The sequence below is a fragment of the Ptychodera flava genome, chromosome 21 (assembly GCF_041260155.1).
Source record: "Ptychodera flava strain L36383 chromosome 21, AS_Pfla_20210202, whole genome shotgun sequence".
NCBI classification, from domain to species: domain Eukaryota; kingdom Metazoa; phylum Hemichordata; class Enteropneusta; family Ptychoderidae; genus Ptychodera; species Ptychodera flava.
The window spans coordinates 13,607,753-13,623,799 of record NC_091948.1 but is presented as its reverse complement, the minus strand read 5'-3'; the positions used below and the strand labels follow the sequence as shown (position 1 = coordinate 13,623,799).

General features: G+C 37.7%; 1 protein-coding gene across 1 annotated transcript; it reads left to right on the top strand.

Moving 5' to 3' along the window:
* Positions 1 to 12,175: 12,175 nt before the first annotated feature.
* Positions 12,176 to 12,574, top strand: LOC139122213 (fatty acid-binding protein 2, liver-like). Its single transcript, XM_070687636.1, has one exon. It carries the CDS (start codon positions 12,176 to 12,178, stop codon positions 12,572 to 12,574), a length of 399 nt encoding a protein of 132 aa, XP_070543737.1.
* Positions 12,575 to 16,047: the final 3,473 nt, after the last annotated feature.

Below are 16,047 nucleotides of genomic sequence, written 5' to 3'. Positions count from 1 at the left end.
GTTGGCGGAGAGAGAGAGCTGTACTATCTTCTGCGAATTGTTGGTATGTGCACGAAGCCTGGTGAGCTGCAAATTTAGTCAGTTACAGAAGGACGCAGATATTTATAGTGAAATGCACGTTAATTAATGTCATACATGCGAATACAAATAGCCAATAGGCGGGCTTGTTCTCTAAGTTCTGTAGTCCACCACAAGAATTTGATGGAGTTCAAAATATTGTTTTGTAAATTAGTGCTATTTATGACAGTTATTAATATATGATTTATATAATACGCAATAAAAATAGCTGGTTGTCTTGATTGATAAATGTATTATTTTGGACCACATTTTTATGCATCTTTTGATGTCCCCTTGAGCAGGAAAAAAGGACAAGAAGTGGCAGTGGTTGACAGCGTTTTGTTCTCGGATATATGCAAGACGGCTGTGATTTTTAAGTATGAAACAGATTGAAGCATAATTGTCTCAGCTTGATATAAACATCGTTCGGGGCATGAACATGTTATGAGTAACAAGAAGTACCTATGTCTGCTATTTACAACATACATTATTTTTTTACGACAGACAAACAATAATTTATCATGACACCTGGATTGAAAAAGTCAGCTCTGAACGACCGTTGCCGTTTTAAGCATTTTGTGATAAGTTTGGTGGCGGCCACCGTTGTCTGACCTAAATAATACACATATCTATAAACTGCAAACGGATTAACTCTGATAGGGTGATTAGTCCAGTTGTCTTCCCGACCTAATTCATCAAATTATCACTGAGTCGCGTGAATTCAAAGAGTATGGCGTACTTATTTCAGTACAGGCCACCTGAATGACTCTGCTTTAATTCAAAAGAAAGAACACTTCGACAGATATGACCTAGAAAAGTGGAGTACAACATAAGAATGGAAAAACACTGAAGACATGTGTTAAAGTTTCCCCTTCTTTCTACTTCTCTTCGTCGCTAATACGCTATGGGACTCTCGTATCATGTTGTGCTTAAATGTACAGTTCATTGTCCTCCAGATTGTATGATATGAAAATGTGTGGTTGGTCATAATATGTCATGCGCAATTGTGTAGGTGTAACTGGTACAGTTTTCCCTTATGACTGAACTGCAGACAGTGTAGGGCAGCGAAATCGACTCGAGTCAGCCTTGTTACGTGAATGTAACCTCCCAGTGAATAGAGCGTTCAAACCTACATCTGCGGCTATGTAACCAATCCACTGGCCTCTTTGCTATCTGCTGTAAATAACCCGTAGAAAACGAGTGAATAAGGCTGCATTCCAAACCACCTCTGAAGGGGGCGGGCGGAAGAATTGATGGCGTATTTGAAAATATCAAGGGTATATTATGTTGAGAGACATTTTGAGAGATATATATGTTAGGTTGTCCATTTTTAGCTGTAACATTTGTCTACTTTTTGGTGGTTTTGTTTTGCCATTGCAGTTTCTTGTTATACTCCATGAAACGTGATGAAGGTCCTGGGACCAGTTCTTAATTTATCAAGACAGCCATATGTATACAGTCTGCATTATTATTGTTTAAAATTGAATTCAAGACCGGTAAAGAATTCATTTGTTGTCAATGACAATGATAACGGTCTTAACACATCTATAGTGTTTAACTGGTGAGAGGATCCGGAGTTATCTTCTTTCCAAACCTTTTTATATGATAGATGTCACTCTGGTCTACTTTGACGTCATGAAAAATGAACGGAACTCAACTTGAAATCATTTTCCTAATTGTTTTTGAACGTATGTATAATGTCTGGTGTGAATGAATGTCAGCGACTGACAGTAAGTTACTAATTATCTTAGATATAATGTAACCAGCCTACTTGGTCGTACGATCACAATAGCTTCATCGCATATTATCTTTTCATGTTTTTCTGATGGCACGGTTCCAAAAAATTATCAAATGGTTGTTAAACTTCTGATTCTTCTAGGAAAATGGAGCATACACAAGTTTTGGGTTACAGAAATGAATACACCTGTTGAAATTATACTTAAGAATGAGTTTGTGTTAAGATATAATTTTGAAAAAGAAATCAACAGAAGAGATGACATGTTAGAAATTTTAGGAAAAGTTGATAGACTTATGTAATTCTGACATATTTATCCTTTCCTGTAATACATGAAATTGTACTCATCTCTATCTTGATGTGGAATTTTACTAATAAAAGACAAAAAAGTTACTAATTATCAGTCGGTATAGATTATGAATCAATGTGGTTCTTCGTATTCACAAAGATTGACGGTGATAACTAGAGACGAGTGGGGATAATGCTATGAAAGTAGGAGCTAAATTGTAAATACATGCTGTACGCCATCCCGGTATTCACCTCGACAAGTAGAAACTTGAACTGAACCATCCAATCAACAGAGTTCACAGAATCACTGCTTACGGTGCTTGTTATTGTCAAGCAGCAGTCTACCATTATAGCACCCGGGGCGACGAACCAATATGATGTCGTTGAACGACTCAGTCTGTATCGAATCAAGGAAAACGCGCACTTGTCTTAGCGACCGTTCTGGAAATACGGGAAAAAACTTCAAACCAAGCTGAAAAACTCATGTCATTTTGGAAATTGAAAGTTAACGGATTTGAACGGCGCGGCAAATTTAGCAATGTGCTGTTCAGATTATTGCTGTATACCCTAGGCACTTGATGGCAACGATTTCAGATCACTAGTAGCCGAAGCATGCAGATTAATATATGCTAAGGTACGCGTCATCATATACTCGTCAAAATATGATTAATTTGTCATTACTTTACTACATTCTCTCGGTCGGTATAAACTGTATGGTACCGAAATGGTCACGTCGCTAGAATACTAGCAGAGAACAAAGTTTTTACTCCTCAGACTATATCTATCGACAGGCAAACAAGGTCACATTTTATGATACCGGCCTGTAAACGCCTCGGTCGTTTACGAGCAGAGAATTTCGATAGAAAAACAGGTTAAAATGGTTCATCAGCTGGACAAATTTGCTCAGTTTTCTGAGACAAACTTTCCCCCTCGACAGTGTGGTACATAGTTGCCGTAAGACGTCGTAAGCTTTTTAAAAATTGTTAAATTCGTGTCGAGCTTGTTTTGCCTCTTGCTTGCAATTCAAAAGACCGTGACGCGGAAAGGAATGAGTGTATGCAATTAAACTGCTTATTTTGTTTAAAGTAAAACGCTGCTCAACAATGCACAGTGCAAATGTGCTTTTTTTGTTGCCTGCTGACCATAGCAATGACCTTAGCGACTTCACTCGGTTGACCTAACCAAGCACGTATACTAAAAGTGTGTGTGTGTGTGTGGGGGGGGGGGGGGTATCATTCCAAACCAAATGTTGGAAAGATTTTGGCAAACTTCTCCGACGTAAAGTAACGTTGTTACTAACGATGAAGAGATATTCATTCAAGTACTGAAAGTTGAAAGTACATAAAATTGCCGTTATGGTACAATCCTAGTAAGAAGACGCAACGACTGTGTACGACACCGTCTTACAGAGATCCGAAGCAAATTTCGGCAAATTTCGGCAAATACCTGCAGTCGAAAACAAACAGTGACGACTTCGCATTTTCAGGCTAGGCAGACTGAGGGACGACAACTTCGAAGTATATGTAGTCGTCATGCACCCATAACATTTGTTGTGGTAAGAATAGTGGTCAAGGTGTTCTTTATATCATCTTCAAATGTAATATCATCTAACGTTTTCACTTTTTACCGCTCACATGGAACATTGCTCACATCATTCAGACGAGATGATGACTCACTGAGATTAAGCCACCTTACATCACCTAAACTACTCATCCCGTCCATCCAGCCGAACAGTGGTCTACTTCAGCCTACTTGAATACTGAATATGATAGTATTTACATTTCGGATCATATTTGCTTATATTATCTTACGGTCACGTAGCGTGTTCTGTATCGTTATATCGACGAAAAAAGGTCGACGCATTGGTCCCTATCATACAACAGCGATGCTTGGGACATCTGTCTGAATTTTGACACCTTGTTGCCTTATCGGTGAAAACGTTCAACTCAGACGAACTATTACAAATGCTAAAAAAAGTATAGATTGTGCCAGGTGTTAAGGTACACCTGGTCATAAAGTTGCCAACATCTAAGTGTACACTCGTACCCAACCTGGATCACATGTTTGGGCATGTCTATCATTTGTCAGTATAACACGTCATGACCCAATCATGTAACCCCATTTGAAATTATCATGTATGGTGTTGTTTGTACAACTTTTGGAATGAGTATGGTGTGATTTCATCATTCCTCTGTAAGTCCGTTTTTTTGGCAGGATAAGTAGGTAAATGGGTAAATGTTAGGTACAAATAACCTTTGACCTCTTGTGTGTACGTTTGACCCACTTGACCCTATCATGGTGAAAGACTTAAGAAACAACCATGAAAATTAGTAAACTTGTGCTAAAAGCTATGGCTAAAAGCAACGAACCTGTACCTTACACTAACACAGAGAATACAATTTGGTCAAAATGTGGTGACAGTGAAATATAAATTGACCATAGTACTGAACAGGGACGCGAAATCGTATCCTTGAGGTTACGAACGGGTTTTAATAAGGTCACTCCAATTACCTCTGATTGAACTCTCAATGTCTGAGATAGTTTATTTGGATCATAGTTTAACGACCTATATGAACTTTGGTACTGTATTTGGTATAATAACTGCCCCAGTGTCTATGGCGCTTGATTGTTTGAATTTGAAATTCACCGATTCCAAAAATCGGCAATTGGATGGAAGACTGCCATTAGGAGACACGTCATAGTCGTGGAAAGACACCAAACACCTCTAACACCTCTTTCGAACGCTCAACAACCTGACGTCTATGATTGTACCAGTCAGCGATGATTTCTCATACGTTAGTATGCCTACAGACAGAGTCATATACTATTAGATGAAATCGGAGGTAGAGGGAGATAGAGAGAGATGGGAACAAGGGAACGTAGACAAGGTATTACAAGGGCAGGCAGAGACCAGTAGATGAGGGAGACACACCGTCGTCGGATAGAGACACCAGGAGATAGGTCAACAACAGCATAAAGCAGGGAAAGGGAACGCAGACTGAAAAGACAGCGGCAAGCAGATAGACAGACCGGCAAGCACACAACGATATAAGAAAACTCCAACTATCGTACATATGGGCAGGAAAATTAGAGTTGTGGGAAGTCTTTCAATACCGTGGCATGTATAATTGAATGTTTTAGTCCATTTCAGAGCCTTTAAATTTATCAAAGTTTCTGTCCTTTCTGGTTTTAGTGAGTATGTACGGAATCTGTCGCCGTTCGTTGAAAAGTAATCTTGAATTCAGTCCTTTTTCTCTGCATTGTCAAAATACTGTAAAATGAGGAAGACCATGGTGAACGTTATTGTGTTTGCATACATTATGTTGTTTGCCTTAGTAACAATGTGTTAAGATGTGTTAAGATGATAACAGTTATACCGCTGCCGTGTCATCGCCCAATCGTCACCTTCTACAGTATACGCTTGGGGTCACATCCCAAGTGTACACGTATTCAGGGTCGAATGTACTATTTAATTCTCGCGATGTCATGGCCGTCATTAGCGGGGTCCGTGCTTGTCAGACTTTATAACCCTCTTTATCAAATCATTGTACCCTATTTAAATCTGAGTGATTGAATTTATCGATAGGAGTGTATCATTCTGATATTCCGTCTGTTCCATGTTCAAGACAAGAGGTATGTTTATCGTAGGAGGGCCGGGAAATGAAGTGCAACTATTTGATTATTTATAAACCAGGAGCTAGCTGATATGGCTATCGATATGCAGCCTTTAAATAAACGTGACGGCCGGGAACTCTTGTATGTAACCGCTATCGCGATAGCTTTGTGAAGTCTCTCGTCCGGATGCAACTAGTCCATCTTTAGATATGGATTCAGCTCGACCACAGTCTATATTAACGATGCGCTGTCTTTTCAAAAACGATTTTGAAAGTAGAGGAGACTTGAGACAATCAACTGGTGGACAACAGAGGTATTGGCGGGTCGTTAAATTCAAACCTGTCCAGTACAATGCTATTTCTAAATTTTGCGACTGAAGTAGACGGTAAAGTCGGTCATAAAATATTCAAAAGAACCATAAAGAGTTTTATAATTGTTCAAAGTTCGACATTATACGATGTACCCTGGATTCTTTTGTCTATGATTTTTTTGGGTCGCCGACCCGTTTTGACCTCAAATACCTGTGAGAGAGGTGGTTGTCGGCATGTCGGTGTCGTCGATGGTCAACAACCCGCACAACACAAGTGCACAGCAACAGCTCATAAGTATACTCTCGTCGCCTGCTGCCTAACATTTTGCCAGCTCATACATCTGATTCTATTGTTTAACTCCGATCAAATATCACAAATACTAAGCACATTTTCTCTTCTACTGGCGTTTTCAATGCAGCTCAGGACCATTCAGGTGTCTTCGATTTATCGTAAGGTGTTTTAATCAGGCAAATGTATTTACCCTTTACTTTCCAAACATTTATGCTCACATCCCCTGTTATTGAAGGCAAATACGCTTTAATGGACTGTCACAGTAACTGTAACTCTTCCAGTATATTTATTTTATAATTTCAAGTACTTTTGACTATATTTGTTTTATAATTTCAAGTACAGTTTCTTGTTCTACTCCCTCGGCCATTGCACTTGAGATGCAAAATATGCAAATCAGCCTGTACATAAGATTATGTTGAACAGCATTGTTGTTGTTGACAAGAAAATTCTCGTCCGGACTAGAATTCAAATTCAAACACTAACGGTGCATTTATACGTAATTGTGTTGACAAGGAGAATAGGTGAACAAGAGCTTGCAAGTGAAAATTCTTAACGATACAGAAACTGGCCCTTAAATTACTCAAAGGCTGCAATTAGTTTTCAGTCATAAAGTGAAGTTACATTGTTCATATACTTGAATTAGCTGGCCGAGTGGGACGGAACTAACCACCGTGACGCGTACATGTTATTTTTCATTTTATTTCTAGACTGTGTCAGCCATTTCAACCAAAAGGTTTGCAATTAGTTGGCCGTTTGTGGCGTTTTACTGAGCGGAAAACAGTTAATTGTAATTTTTCATAACCGTTATTGAATGTCAAATAATACAACGCAAGCAAATATACGACATGAATCTCAAAAGTCCGCATATAGCAACGCTTACAAGATGACCACCATTGAAATCTACATGTACCCAACATCAGTTTCGACACTGTTCGGTTGAGGGCGTAATTTGGTTTACAATGTAATTTTGCAACACCGTGGCTTGGACTCCGTTTCAGATTGGTACATTATCCAGTTATTCAGGTATGTAAGCTAAACGGCACATCGTTGGAAAAAAAGTTAATGTGCGGAAAGCGTATTGTATTGCCGCACAATCGCAATGTCAGGTCCAAAAAAAAAAAAAACAACTATATTTTGTTTTAGACTCTTCAAGCTTAAAATCATAGTGTAAACGTCATTCATATGCAAGAAATGAGGATTTGTTGTAAGTCAAGATTTATACACATACTAGCGTCCTTATACAGGCGCATCTATGTTCCACAGTGTATGTCAACGTAGCCACATCCTATCCTCTGTTCGTTAACATGGGTACATTTTGTCGTGCAAAGGAAGGAGACCACGACAAAGTTAACGCCTTCCGACCAAAGGTACTTCATAACAATAAATTGAGTTTTATAACTGTTAAACAGATTTTCAGCTACACTATCAGGTTCGACCGGACCACACTTTTAAACAGATATGAAACAGACGGTGTACATTTGCTGCCCTATCCTCCATAGCCATTTTGATACTCCGCTGACCGTAAATATGACTCTCAAGCATATCACGAACTTTATCATATGAAAGGTAAAGTAATCTAATCAGTAATTGTATGATGGTGCAACCTATTCGTTATATTAAAGTTTTCCACAAACAATAATTATTGTATATACGCAATCATCGTTCATATGTAAGATCTGACAAAACGTACTTATCTGACAAATCCGCCACACTTTGCTGTAACTCGTCTCCTTTGTAGAAAATATTCCCTAAAATATTTCAAGCGAGAAGACGATCGCCACCATAGTTTGAAAACTTACTTCGTTCGTTTCTATGTTCATGATTTCACCGTTCACCTCACAATTGGCTTATTTGAATATGGGGTATACTTTTTGGTCTTATTTTTACCAATAATTTCCTCATGCCTGCATATATTCAAACTGCAAGTTAACTATGATGTTCTTCTTTTGAATCTTGATTGCTTTAGACGTAATAAACTAACAGAGGGCAAATTAAGCAACCAACAAGGACAATTACAATAGTAAAGAACATAGCTACCATAACACCCAATCAAACATTTAATAATGGAGGCCGTTCGATATCGTTATTTCCGGGAGGGTGAAATCTTTCATGAAGATCACGTTGATGAGGAACGTCCAATAAGACCACAGCCGTTGGCGCGAAAACGCATTTAGTATCGTCCACTGAAGATACTCAATTCTACGAGTCACAAGTAGGGTTGGCGCTGTTTCTAACTTCTTTCAAAGCCTTCAAGTAAATCAATCTATTTAAGTTTAATGTTTTACAAGATCTATTAGGTACATTTAGTTTAGTATCGCTAAGTCGTTAAATACTTTCATACCTGTCAAGGTTTACATTAAGAATGAATAAAGCGTTATCTACATGTACGAGTAAAGAAAAGTAAAAAACACCCATTTGCAGATTTTAAGCATTCTGTCATTAGGCCTCATATAACCAGATATGAACTGAATATGCTCACGTGTTTTACAACAGGTTCATTAATAGTAGTACGCTTCACAGAACAATAAGATATATGTTATCACTAAATGAAGCAAGTTTTTTTTTCAACATCGCACAGTACTCTCAGATTTTAATCACTAATTATAAAACTTTATTGAATATGCAAATGAGCTGTTAATTAACTTGACACTGCTCAATGCTTCATGGGACAATTAGATATCCATCAGATCAACATTTGTAGCACGTTTAATTTAATTTAATGCAGTAATTTTAGAGTAATGTCACAGATTACAAAGTTCATTAAATATGCAAATAATCCCTATATCAACCTGACACTGTTCAATGATTCATAGCACAATTAAAGATTTATCAAATCAATATCTGTAGCACGTTTCACAAAATTTGGTGCCGTCATTTCAGAGTTATATACCTAATTACAAAGTTTATTAAATATGCAAATGAACCCTTAATTAACTTTACACTACTTAATGCTTTACAACACAGTCAGATATCTGTCAGATCAGTATATGCAGCAGTTTTCATCGCATTTGATGCAATTATTTCGGAGTTATATGACTAATTATAAAACTTTACGAAATATGCAATGAGCTAATTATTAACTTGACACTGTTCAATGCTTCTCAGTACCATTGGATATTTATCAGATCAGCATCTGTAGCAAGTTTCATTAAATTTAACGCTGTAATTTTGGAGTTATATCACTAATTACAAAATTCATTAAATATGCAAATAAACCCTTAATTAACTTCACACAACTAAATGCTCTACACCACAATTAGATATCTATCGGATCAGTACCTGCACAGATTTCATAACATTTGGTGCAGTTATTTTGGAGTATATCACTAATTACAAAACTTCATAAAATATGCAAATGACCTATTTGTTAACTTGACACTGCCAAATGCTTCTCAGTACAATTAGGTATTTATCAAAACAATATCTGTACCCAATTTCCAAGACTGTTGTGCCGTAATTTCAGAGTTATATACCTAATTACAAAGTTCATTAAATATGCAAATGAACCTTTAATTAATTTCACACTACTGAATGCTTTACACTACAGTTAGATATCAGTCGGATCAGTATCTGCAGCAGATTTCATCACATTGGTGAAGTTATATCGAAGTTATATGACTAATTACAAAACTTCATAAAATATGCAAATGAGCTAATTATTAACTTGACACTGTCCAATGCTTCTAAGTATAATTAGATATATATCAGATCAATATTTGTTGCAAGTATCATCAGTTTGGTGCAGGAACTTCAGAGTTATCTCACTAATAACAAAAGTTCATTAAATATGCAAATGAGAAGGTATTTGACATGACACTCACAGTATCATCATAATGTTCTGAGATTGTCATCTGTGAAAATTACATGAAAGTTTGTGCAGTATTTCTTGATATATGTCTACAGTGTCATTACCGTCTCCATAGGAAACCATTGTACGGAAAAAACGATATTGCATAACTTCATTAATATGCAAGCCACACTAACCAAAATCTAATCAGTTCTTGCAACAGACAGACAGACACACACACACACACACACACACCACACACACACACACACACACACACACACACACACGGACAGACAGACAGACATCGCTATGACAATAGCCCACGTGTGTAAAAACTGAGTGCGCCTAATTTTTGACCGGATTTTCTAGGTATATTGACATATGCCAAAGTTTGATAGTTGTGACATATTATTTGAAATGCATATGCCGTACCTAACAAAAGGCAGAGGCAAATCCTGAGCAGAATTTGCGGGTCATAGCAGGAGTGTTTGAGGCCATGAAATAAAAATCTTTTCCAATAACAGTTTTCTGAAGAGCGTCTAAGCACCGGCAGTTTACTCTTGAAGACGATTGAGTGGCGTCTTGTGCGATCAATGAATCACATGGTTTGCGTTGTGTGTGCCGTTGTCTTATCATGTTCCTTTCGAAGAGACTAGATTTGGTTTAGCAATTTAAACTTTTAAGGGGAAAATCCGTTTACCATGGCCTTGGCTGATCCGGCAAATTCTCTCCCCCAGTCAAAATTATCGATCTTTTAGACATTATATGGAAATGATAACCACCCGAAAGAAGATGATAAGCATTTCCATTGCTTGAGCAAATTGTTATACATTCACATTTCAATATTTTGTTCTGTGTATTAAAGCTAAAGAAAATGCTGCTTGCAATTTCTGGCAATATTTTCAATATCGTTTTCGTCGAATCCACTAACGTACCTTGGTCCTCCTTCTGCAGCAGTTTGCAGTGGCAAGTATTTGGTTTGTAAATTTTACACTGCGTATCAATGTGTCGATGTGTAGTGTGTAATGCATTGTCGTTGACGATTAAGAACCAAAGTCCGGAACTGAATTTGATTAATGTAGAAGATACATATACAGTCCATATCGACAAGCTGAGTATTTGGAATTTCAAAACGCTGAGTGAGATAGTTCCAGTAATATAATGACATTTTCGAATTCAGGACCATCTGCCTAAACCATACCATTGTACTCATAGCGACCTCTGGAGAAATTTCGGTCAATATAATTTAACTAGGTTACAGCAGTATTCGCACAACAGTTGGCACATATATCATTGTACAAATATCCAATTTATGATATTTAATTATTCGATATTTAATCCACTATATTTTTTCTACTTCACCATATATTCTGTTCCATGATTTTTGAATTATATGAACTTGCTGAGCGGACTGTGTCACGTCTGCAGACGACAGTGTTTTTGGCTTCATAGAGATCAGAGATTGGGTTTGATGAATTGGAATCACAATCATGACGAAGACAGGATCTGTTGGTCAATAGCTGAAGCTAACCTTCAGTTGTGAGGCTTTGTATCGTTACGGTATTGTATTGTACATATCTGCACTTGTGTACTCTGTGCATGACACATGAAATTTGTCACTTTACATTCTCCCCGTCTAACAGCGTGTATGCACTATATCTTCAGAAACACGTCGACACCATAACTATTACCGTTTGCTGAATATACTGATAAAAAGTATGCGAAAATGCATATACACTTTGACTATCGGAAAATATATCACATCAGTCCCCACTGTGGTCAAACTAAAATGCGTTCTACGGGACGATAATATCAGCGACGACCCGTACCAAATGATCCCTGGTTGTTTAGTTTTAAAAACCTGGAGTTATCATTTATTAGGTTATATTTAGGTCTGCTAAAGTTTATCAAAGAGACAGAAATTTATGTGAAATTTGACATTTATCGGTGCCATCTTCAGTCTCTTCATTATCTAGCGAACTTGCTCTATAAAACGTCGAGCATCGCTGGACAAGTAACGCCAAACAGACATAGCCGACGGCTGCCAAGACTGACTGACCGTAGTTTTCCCTGTGTCGAGACTTCAACATGGCTTTCATTGGCAAGTGGAAATTTGACAGAGCAGAGAACATGACCGAGTTCCTGCTGGCCGCCGGAGCACCTCCCGAAGCAGCACAGGAAGCTGGCACCCTATCAAGTATTGTGGAATGCTCTAAAGATGGCAGCAACTACACCTTCAAGACACAAACCGACAAAGGCAGCCTGGAGCACACCTTCCAGCTTGGTAGTCCCTTCGAGTTGGAAATCCCGGGCCATGGCAAGAAATTCACCGTCGTTGCATCAGATGAAGGAGGTAAACTGGTGTTCAAGGGCACCGGAGGCGAAGGCATCACAGAGACTCGTGAAATCAAAGGGAACACTATGATCGTCACCGTCAGCAAGCCTGGAGTCTCCGTCGTTGGAAAACGCATCTTGAATCGTGTATAGAAAGACTTCAAAACAGCCAGTCAAAAAACGACCGCTGTCGATGTCAATAGATTGATACATAGTGATCTCCAGCAAGCATTGTCTATTTCATCTAGTCAGTTCGAATCAAATTATTGTCATTTGCTTCAATTTTCATAGATAAGCAAAGCACATCAGTTGTATGACTATGGTTTTCTATTTCCATGTTTCCTGTGTGTACTAACTATAACAGTTCAATCGTCGGAAATTACAGTCAAAGTCACTTAAAATGTAATGTAATGCTTTTCTATAGAAAGAGACTCAGTATTAAAATTTGAACGTTAATTTATGTATCGTTGTTCTTCGTTTGTAAAGAGTATTTCTCATTTAGCTACATGTAGTAGACGCCATCCTTCTGCCTCTAGGGTAACAAAGATCTTATTGCGAAGATTTTTCGCTGAGAATAATCTGTAATGTCCGTTTCACTGCCAAGGTATACTATTCTGGTTGAATGCTGAATTAGTTTAACTAACGAAACGCTTTTTCTCATGTTGCTCCTCTACAATCTTTATAAAAACAAATTACTTTAAACACCTGCTCATGTATTGGGGTTTCGCTTATTAAGATTTTTGCTGAGTCATCACAGTCAAAATTCGATTATCAGAGGAGCAGAATAAAATATATTGCAACACAGGTACACATACCGATAAGTCAAGCAAACACACCGTTAAAATGTTATTTTACATAATTATAATCTCTCTTTTAATCTAAATTTAACGTTAAATGACTCAGCAAAAACTATACTAGCGAAACCCAAAATACATGACAGCATTACAGCATTAAAACACTCATTTTCTTCCCATGACTTTAAAAATGAGCCCATGCAAGCTGTAAAGAACAGTCATGGCATTTTGAAAGTCCAAATGTGTGACTAAAGGATGCTTTCTGCCTTGTTTGACAAACGATTATGTCTTTCATGAGTGGCAATGTTGCCGGATTTCTACAATTTGGCCCCAACTACTTGTCGTAAACCAACGCAGTGCTCGATACAGTATTTAAATAAAACAACACCACAGTTTGCACGCATTCGCAATCTTTGACGGCTTGCTTTTTGTCACAGATTGTACTTTGATTGCGTACTCTTTGTAGATGACTGTTAGCGGGTACAAGACATTGAGGTCCAGCAGACGGAGCGACCTGGTAGGCTTTTAACTGAGTCAAATGTAGGCCGCGCTGGTTTTGAGCTGAGATAGATACTGGGCTGCGTTGGTTTTTGTCTTTGGACGGATTGGTCTGCTGGGCCGAGGTTTGATTGCAGTTTACTGGTAACTTTTTTCATAAGTCAGTGTGTCTGTCATTAGCGCTCTGGTTGAAGATGTATCGTAAATGATATTTTATCCTGATGTAATGAAAGTAAACGCGGCAACCAATGTAGTGTGTACTAACATGTGGTATCATGAGAAAAAGATAGATATAATTGGCAATTTGGATCATGGATTGTTTGTAGAAGTAGGCAGGAACAATTTAAATGAGTCAGAACCTCACAATGGTCAAATGAGGGCGTGCAAACGATCAAAGATGAACAAACATACCATTAGGTCACCGAAAGGCCACAAAATGCAAAATTTAGATTGGAAACATCGTAAAGAGTGTTAAAATAATTTACATTGAATTTTTCTCTTGGGCTTGTCAATTTACATGTAGAAATTATCGTAAGTTTTTGAGTAAAGATTTGAGAAAATGACAATTTTAGAGACAGCAAGGGTTTTCCTTTCGAGCTTTTATGGCGTGGATAACACAAAAGAGATTTACAGCTATTCCTTGAACATGAGTAGAGTTGTGGAGATATAGATGTTATATGCATTGGTTGTCTTAGCAAGACATTTCTAATTCACAAAGTCATACTAAGACCGGCCACTAGGCGCCATTATTTTATCAGTTTGGTCGCTGGACCGTGTCCTGTTGATCATTTTGACGTATTCGCTGACCTCAAAGGTTACTTGAGCTCTGCGGTTCTGCAACTACAGCTCCCATCGTGTGACGTAAATGAAGTCTTTTATTTAGGTATATTTTGTCTTTCGATAAATAGTCTAGTCAGTTTGACCACAGTCTCTGATTAATACGAACCATTTTCTTCCAAACATGATTTGGAGAGCATCGTTGTGTTAAGTACCAATTTAGACGACGCCCGTAGTTGTATAGATACTTTGGGGGTCATTAAATTGCAAACCAATAATGGTACTTCAAATTTAGTGACGGAGTAGTTTATGAAATCGGCTGTCAAAACGTGAAAAATTGAAACGAATAGAAACTATTTTATTATTGCTAAAGTTCGACGCCGTACGTTTAGTTGGTAAACTTTATGTCAGAACGATAGACCCTGGATTTTGGGGTCGAAGTTCTTCCTTTAGATGACCCACGTTGACCTCGAATACCTGTTCCTTGTCCGGCTGGCGCCACCATTTACAGACAACAACCCGTACAGCATAAATGCACATATCGCTACCAGCAGCTACGACTTACATCGTTGCCCGTCTCCTAATATTTTGCTTATACATCAGATTATATAGTTTCAGTACGATAAAAAACCACAAATGCAAGATTCTGTCTTTATCTTTAATTTATCCCAAGGAGTTTTGATAACTCTAACCTAATTGGCCCTTTAATTTTCAATATTTAATTTCACATGGTGTAGTCAAGATAATCACAAGGCTGCTGTTATTTTTACTTTTAATATGTATAGAGTTATAAAAAAGTTAGTAGGGTCTGATTGCTTTCAACACAATAATATGCTTCGCTATTCCAATTTTAAGATTTGTAAGGCCAACTTGCAGCTTTCGAGGATCTGAGCTTGCAACAATTCGTCGTAGTGTATCGATGCCGACATTGTTCCAGTGAATGTAAAAATCCATTGTTGCTTGCAAATTTATTCTGCCATTCAGCGGCTAGGCCAAGTCGGCATGTTATGAGAGCATACACTGTAAGATATGATAACAGTGTGTACCGTACTACCTCACAAAACGTCATGAATCACTTCATGTATATCACATACGTCATTCAAATGGGGAAATTCCAAAGGATTATTGACGTCAAGTATTTTTTGATAATATGTTATGCTTTTGTAACATTCACAGGCTTGTCCATCGCTTGACTCCAGTTTTCTGTACATACACATACATATTATACGTACAAATATAATATAACATTATATATATATAATATATATATATATATATATATATATATATATATATATATATATATATAACATATATAATTCTAAACCGCAAATTCATGATTACCTGTGCAAAAGTCTGATATCGAGAGACTGGTATAATAATTTGGAACATAATTCGTTTGTTTAATGTTTGTCCTTCGAGCGGACTCCACCATTAGTCTCATTCGGAGGTCAGCTAACACATTTTTACTTTCACCACTAACTTCCTTATATCTGTGTGTATTCAAACTGTGAGATTGTGAGGTGATGATGATCTTCTGTATCTTGATTGGTTTGG

Coding starts and splice junctions, on each gene's coding strand:
- LOC139122213 (XM_070687636.1), top strand. CDS start 12,176: ATGGCTTTCATTGGCAAGTGGAAATTTGACAGAGCAGAGAACATGACC.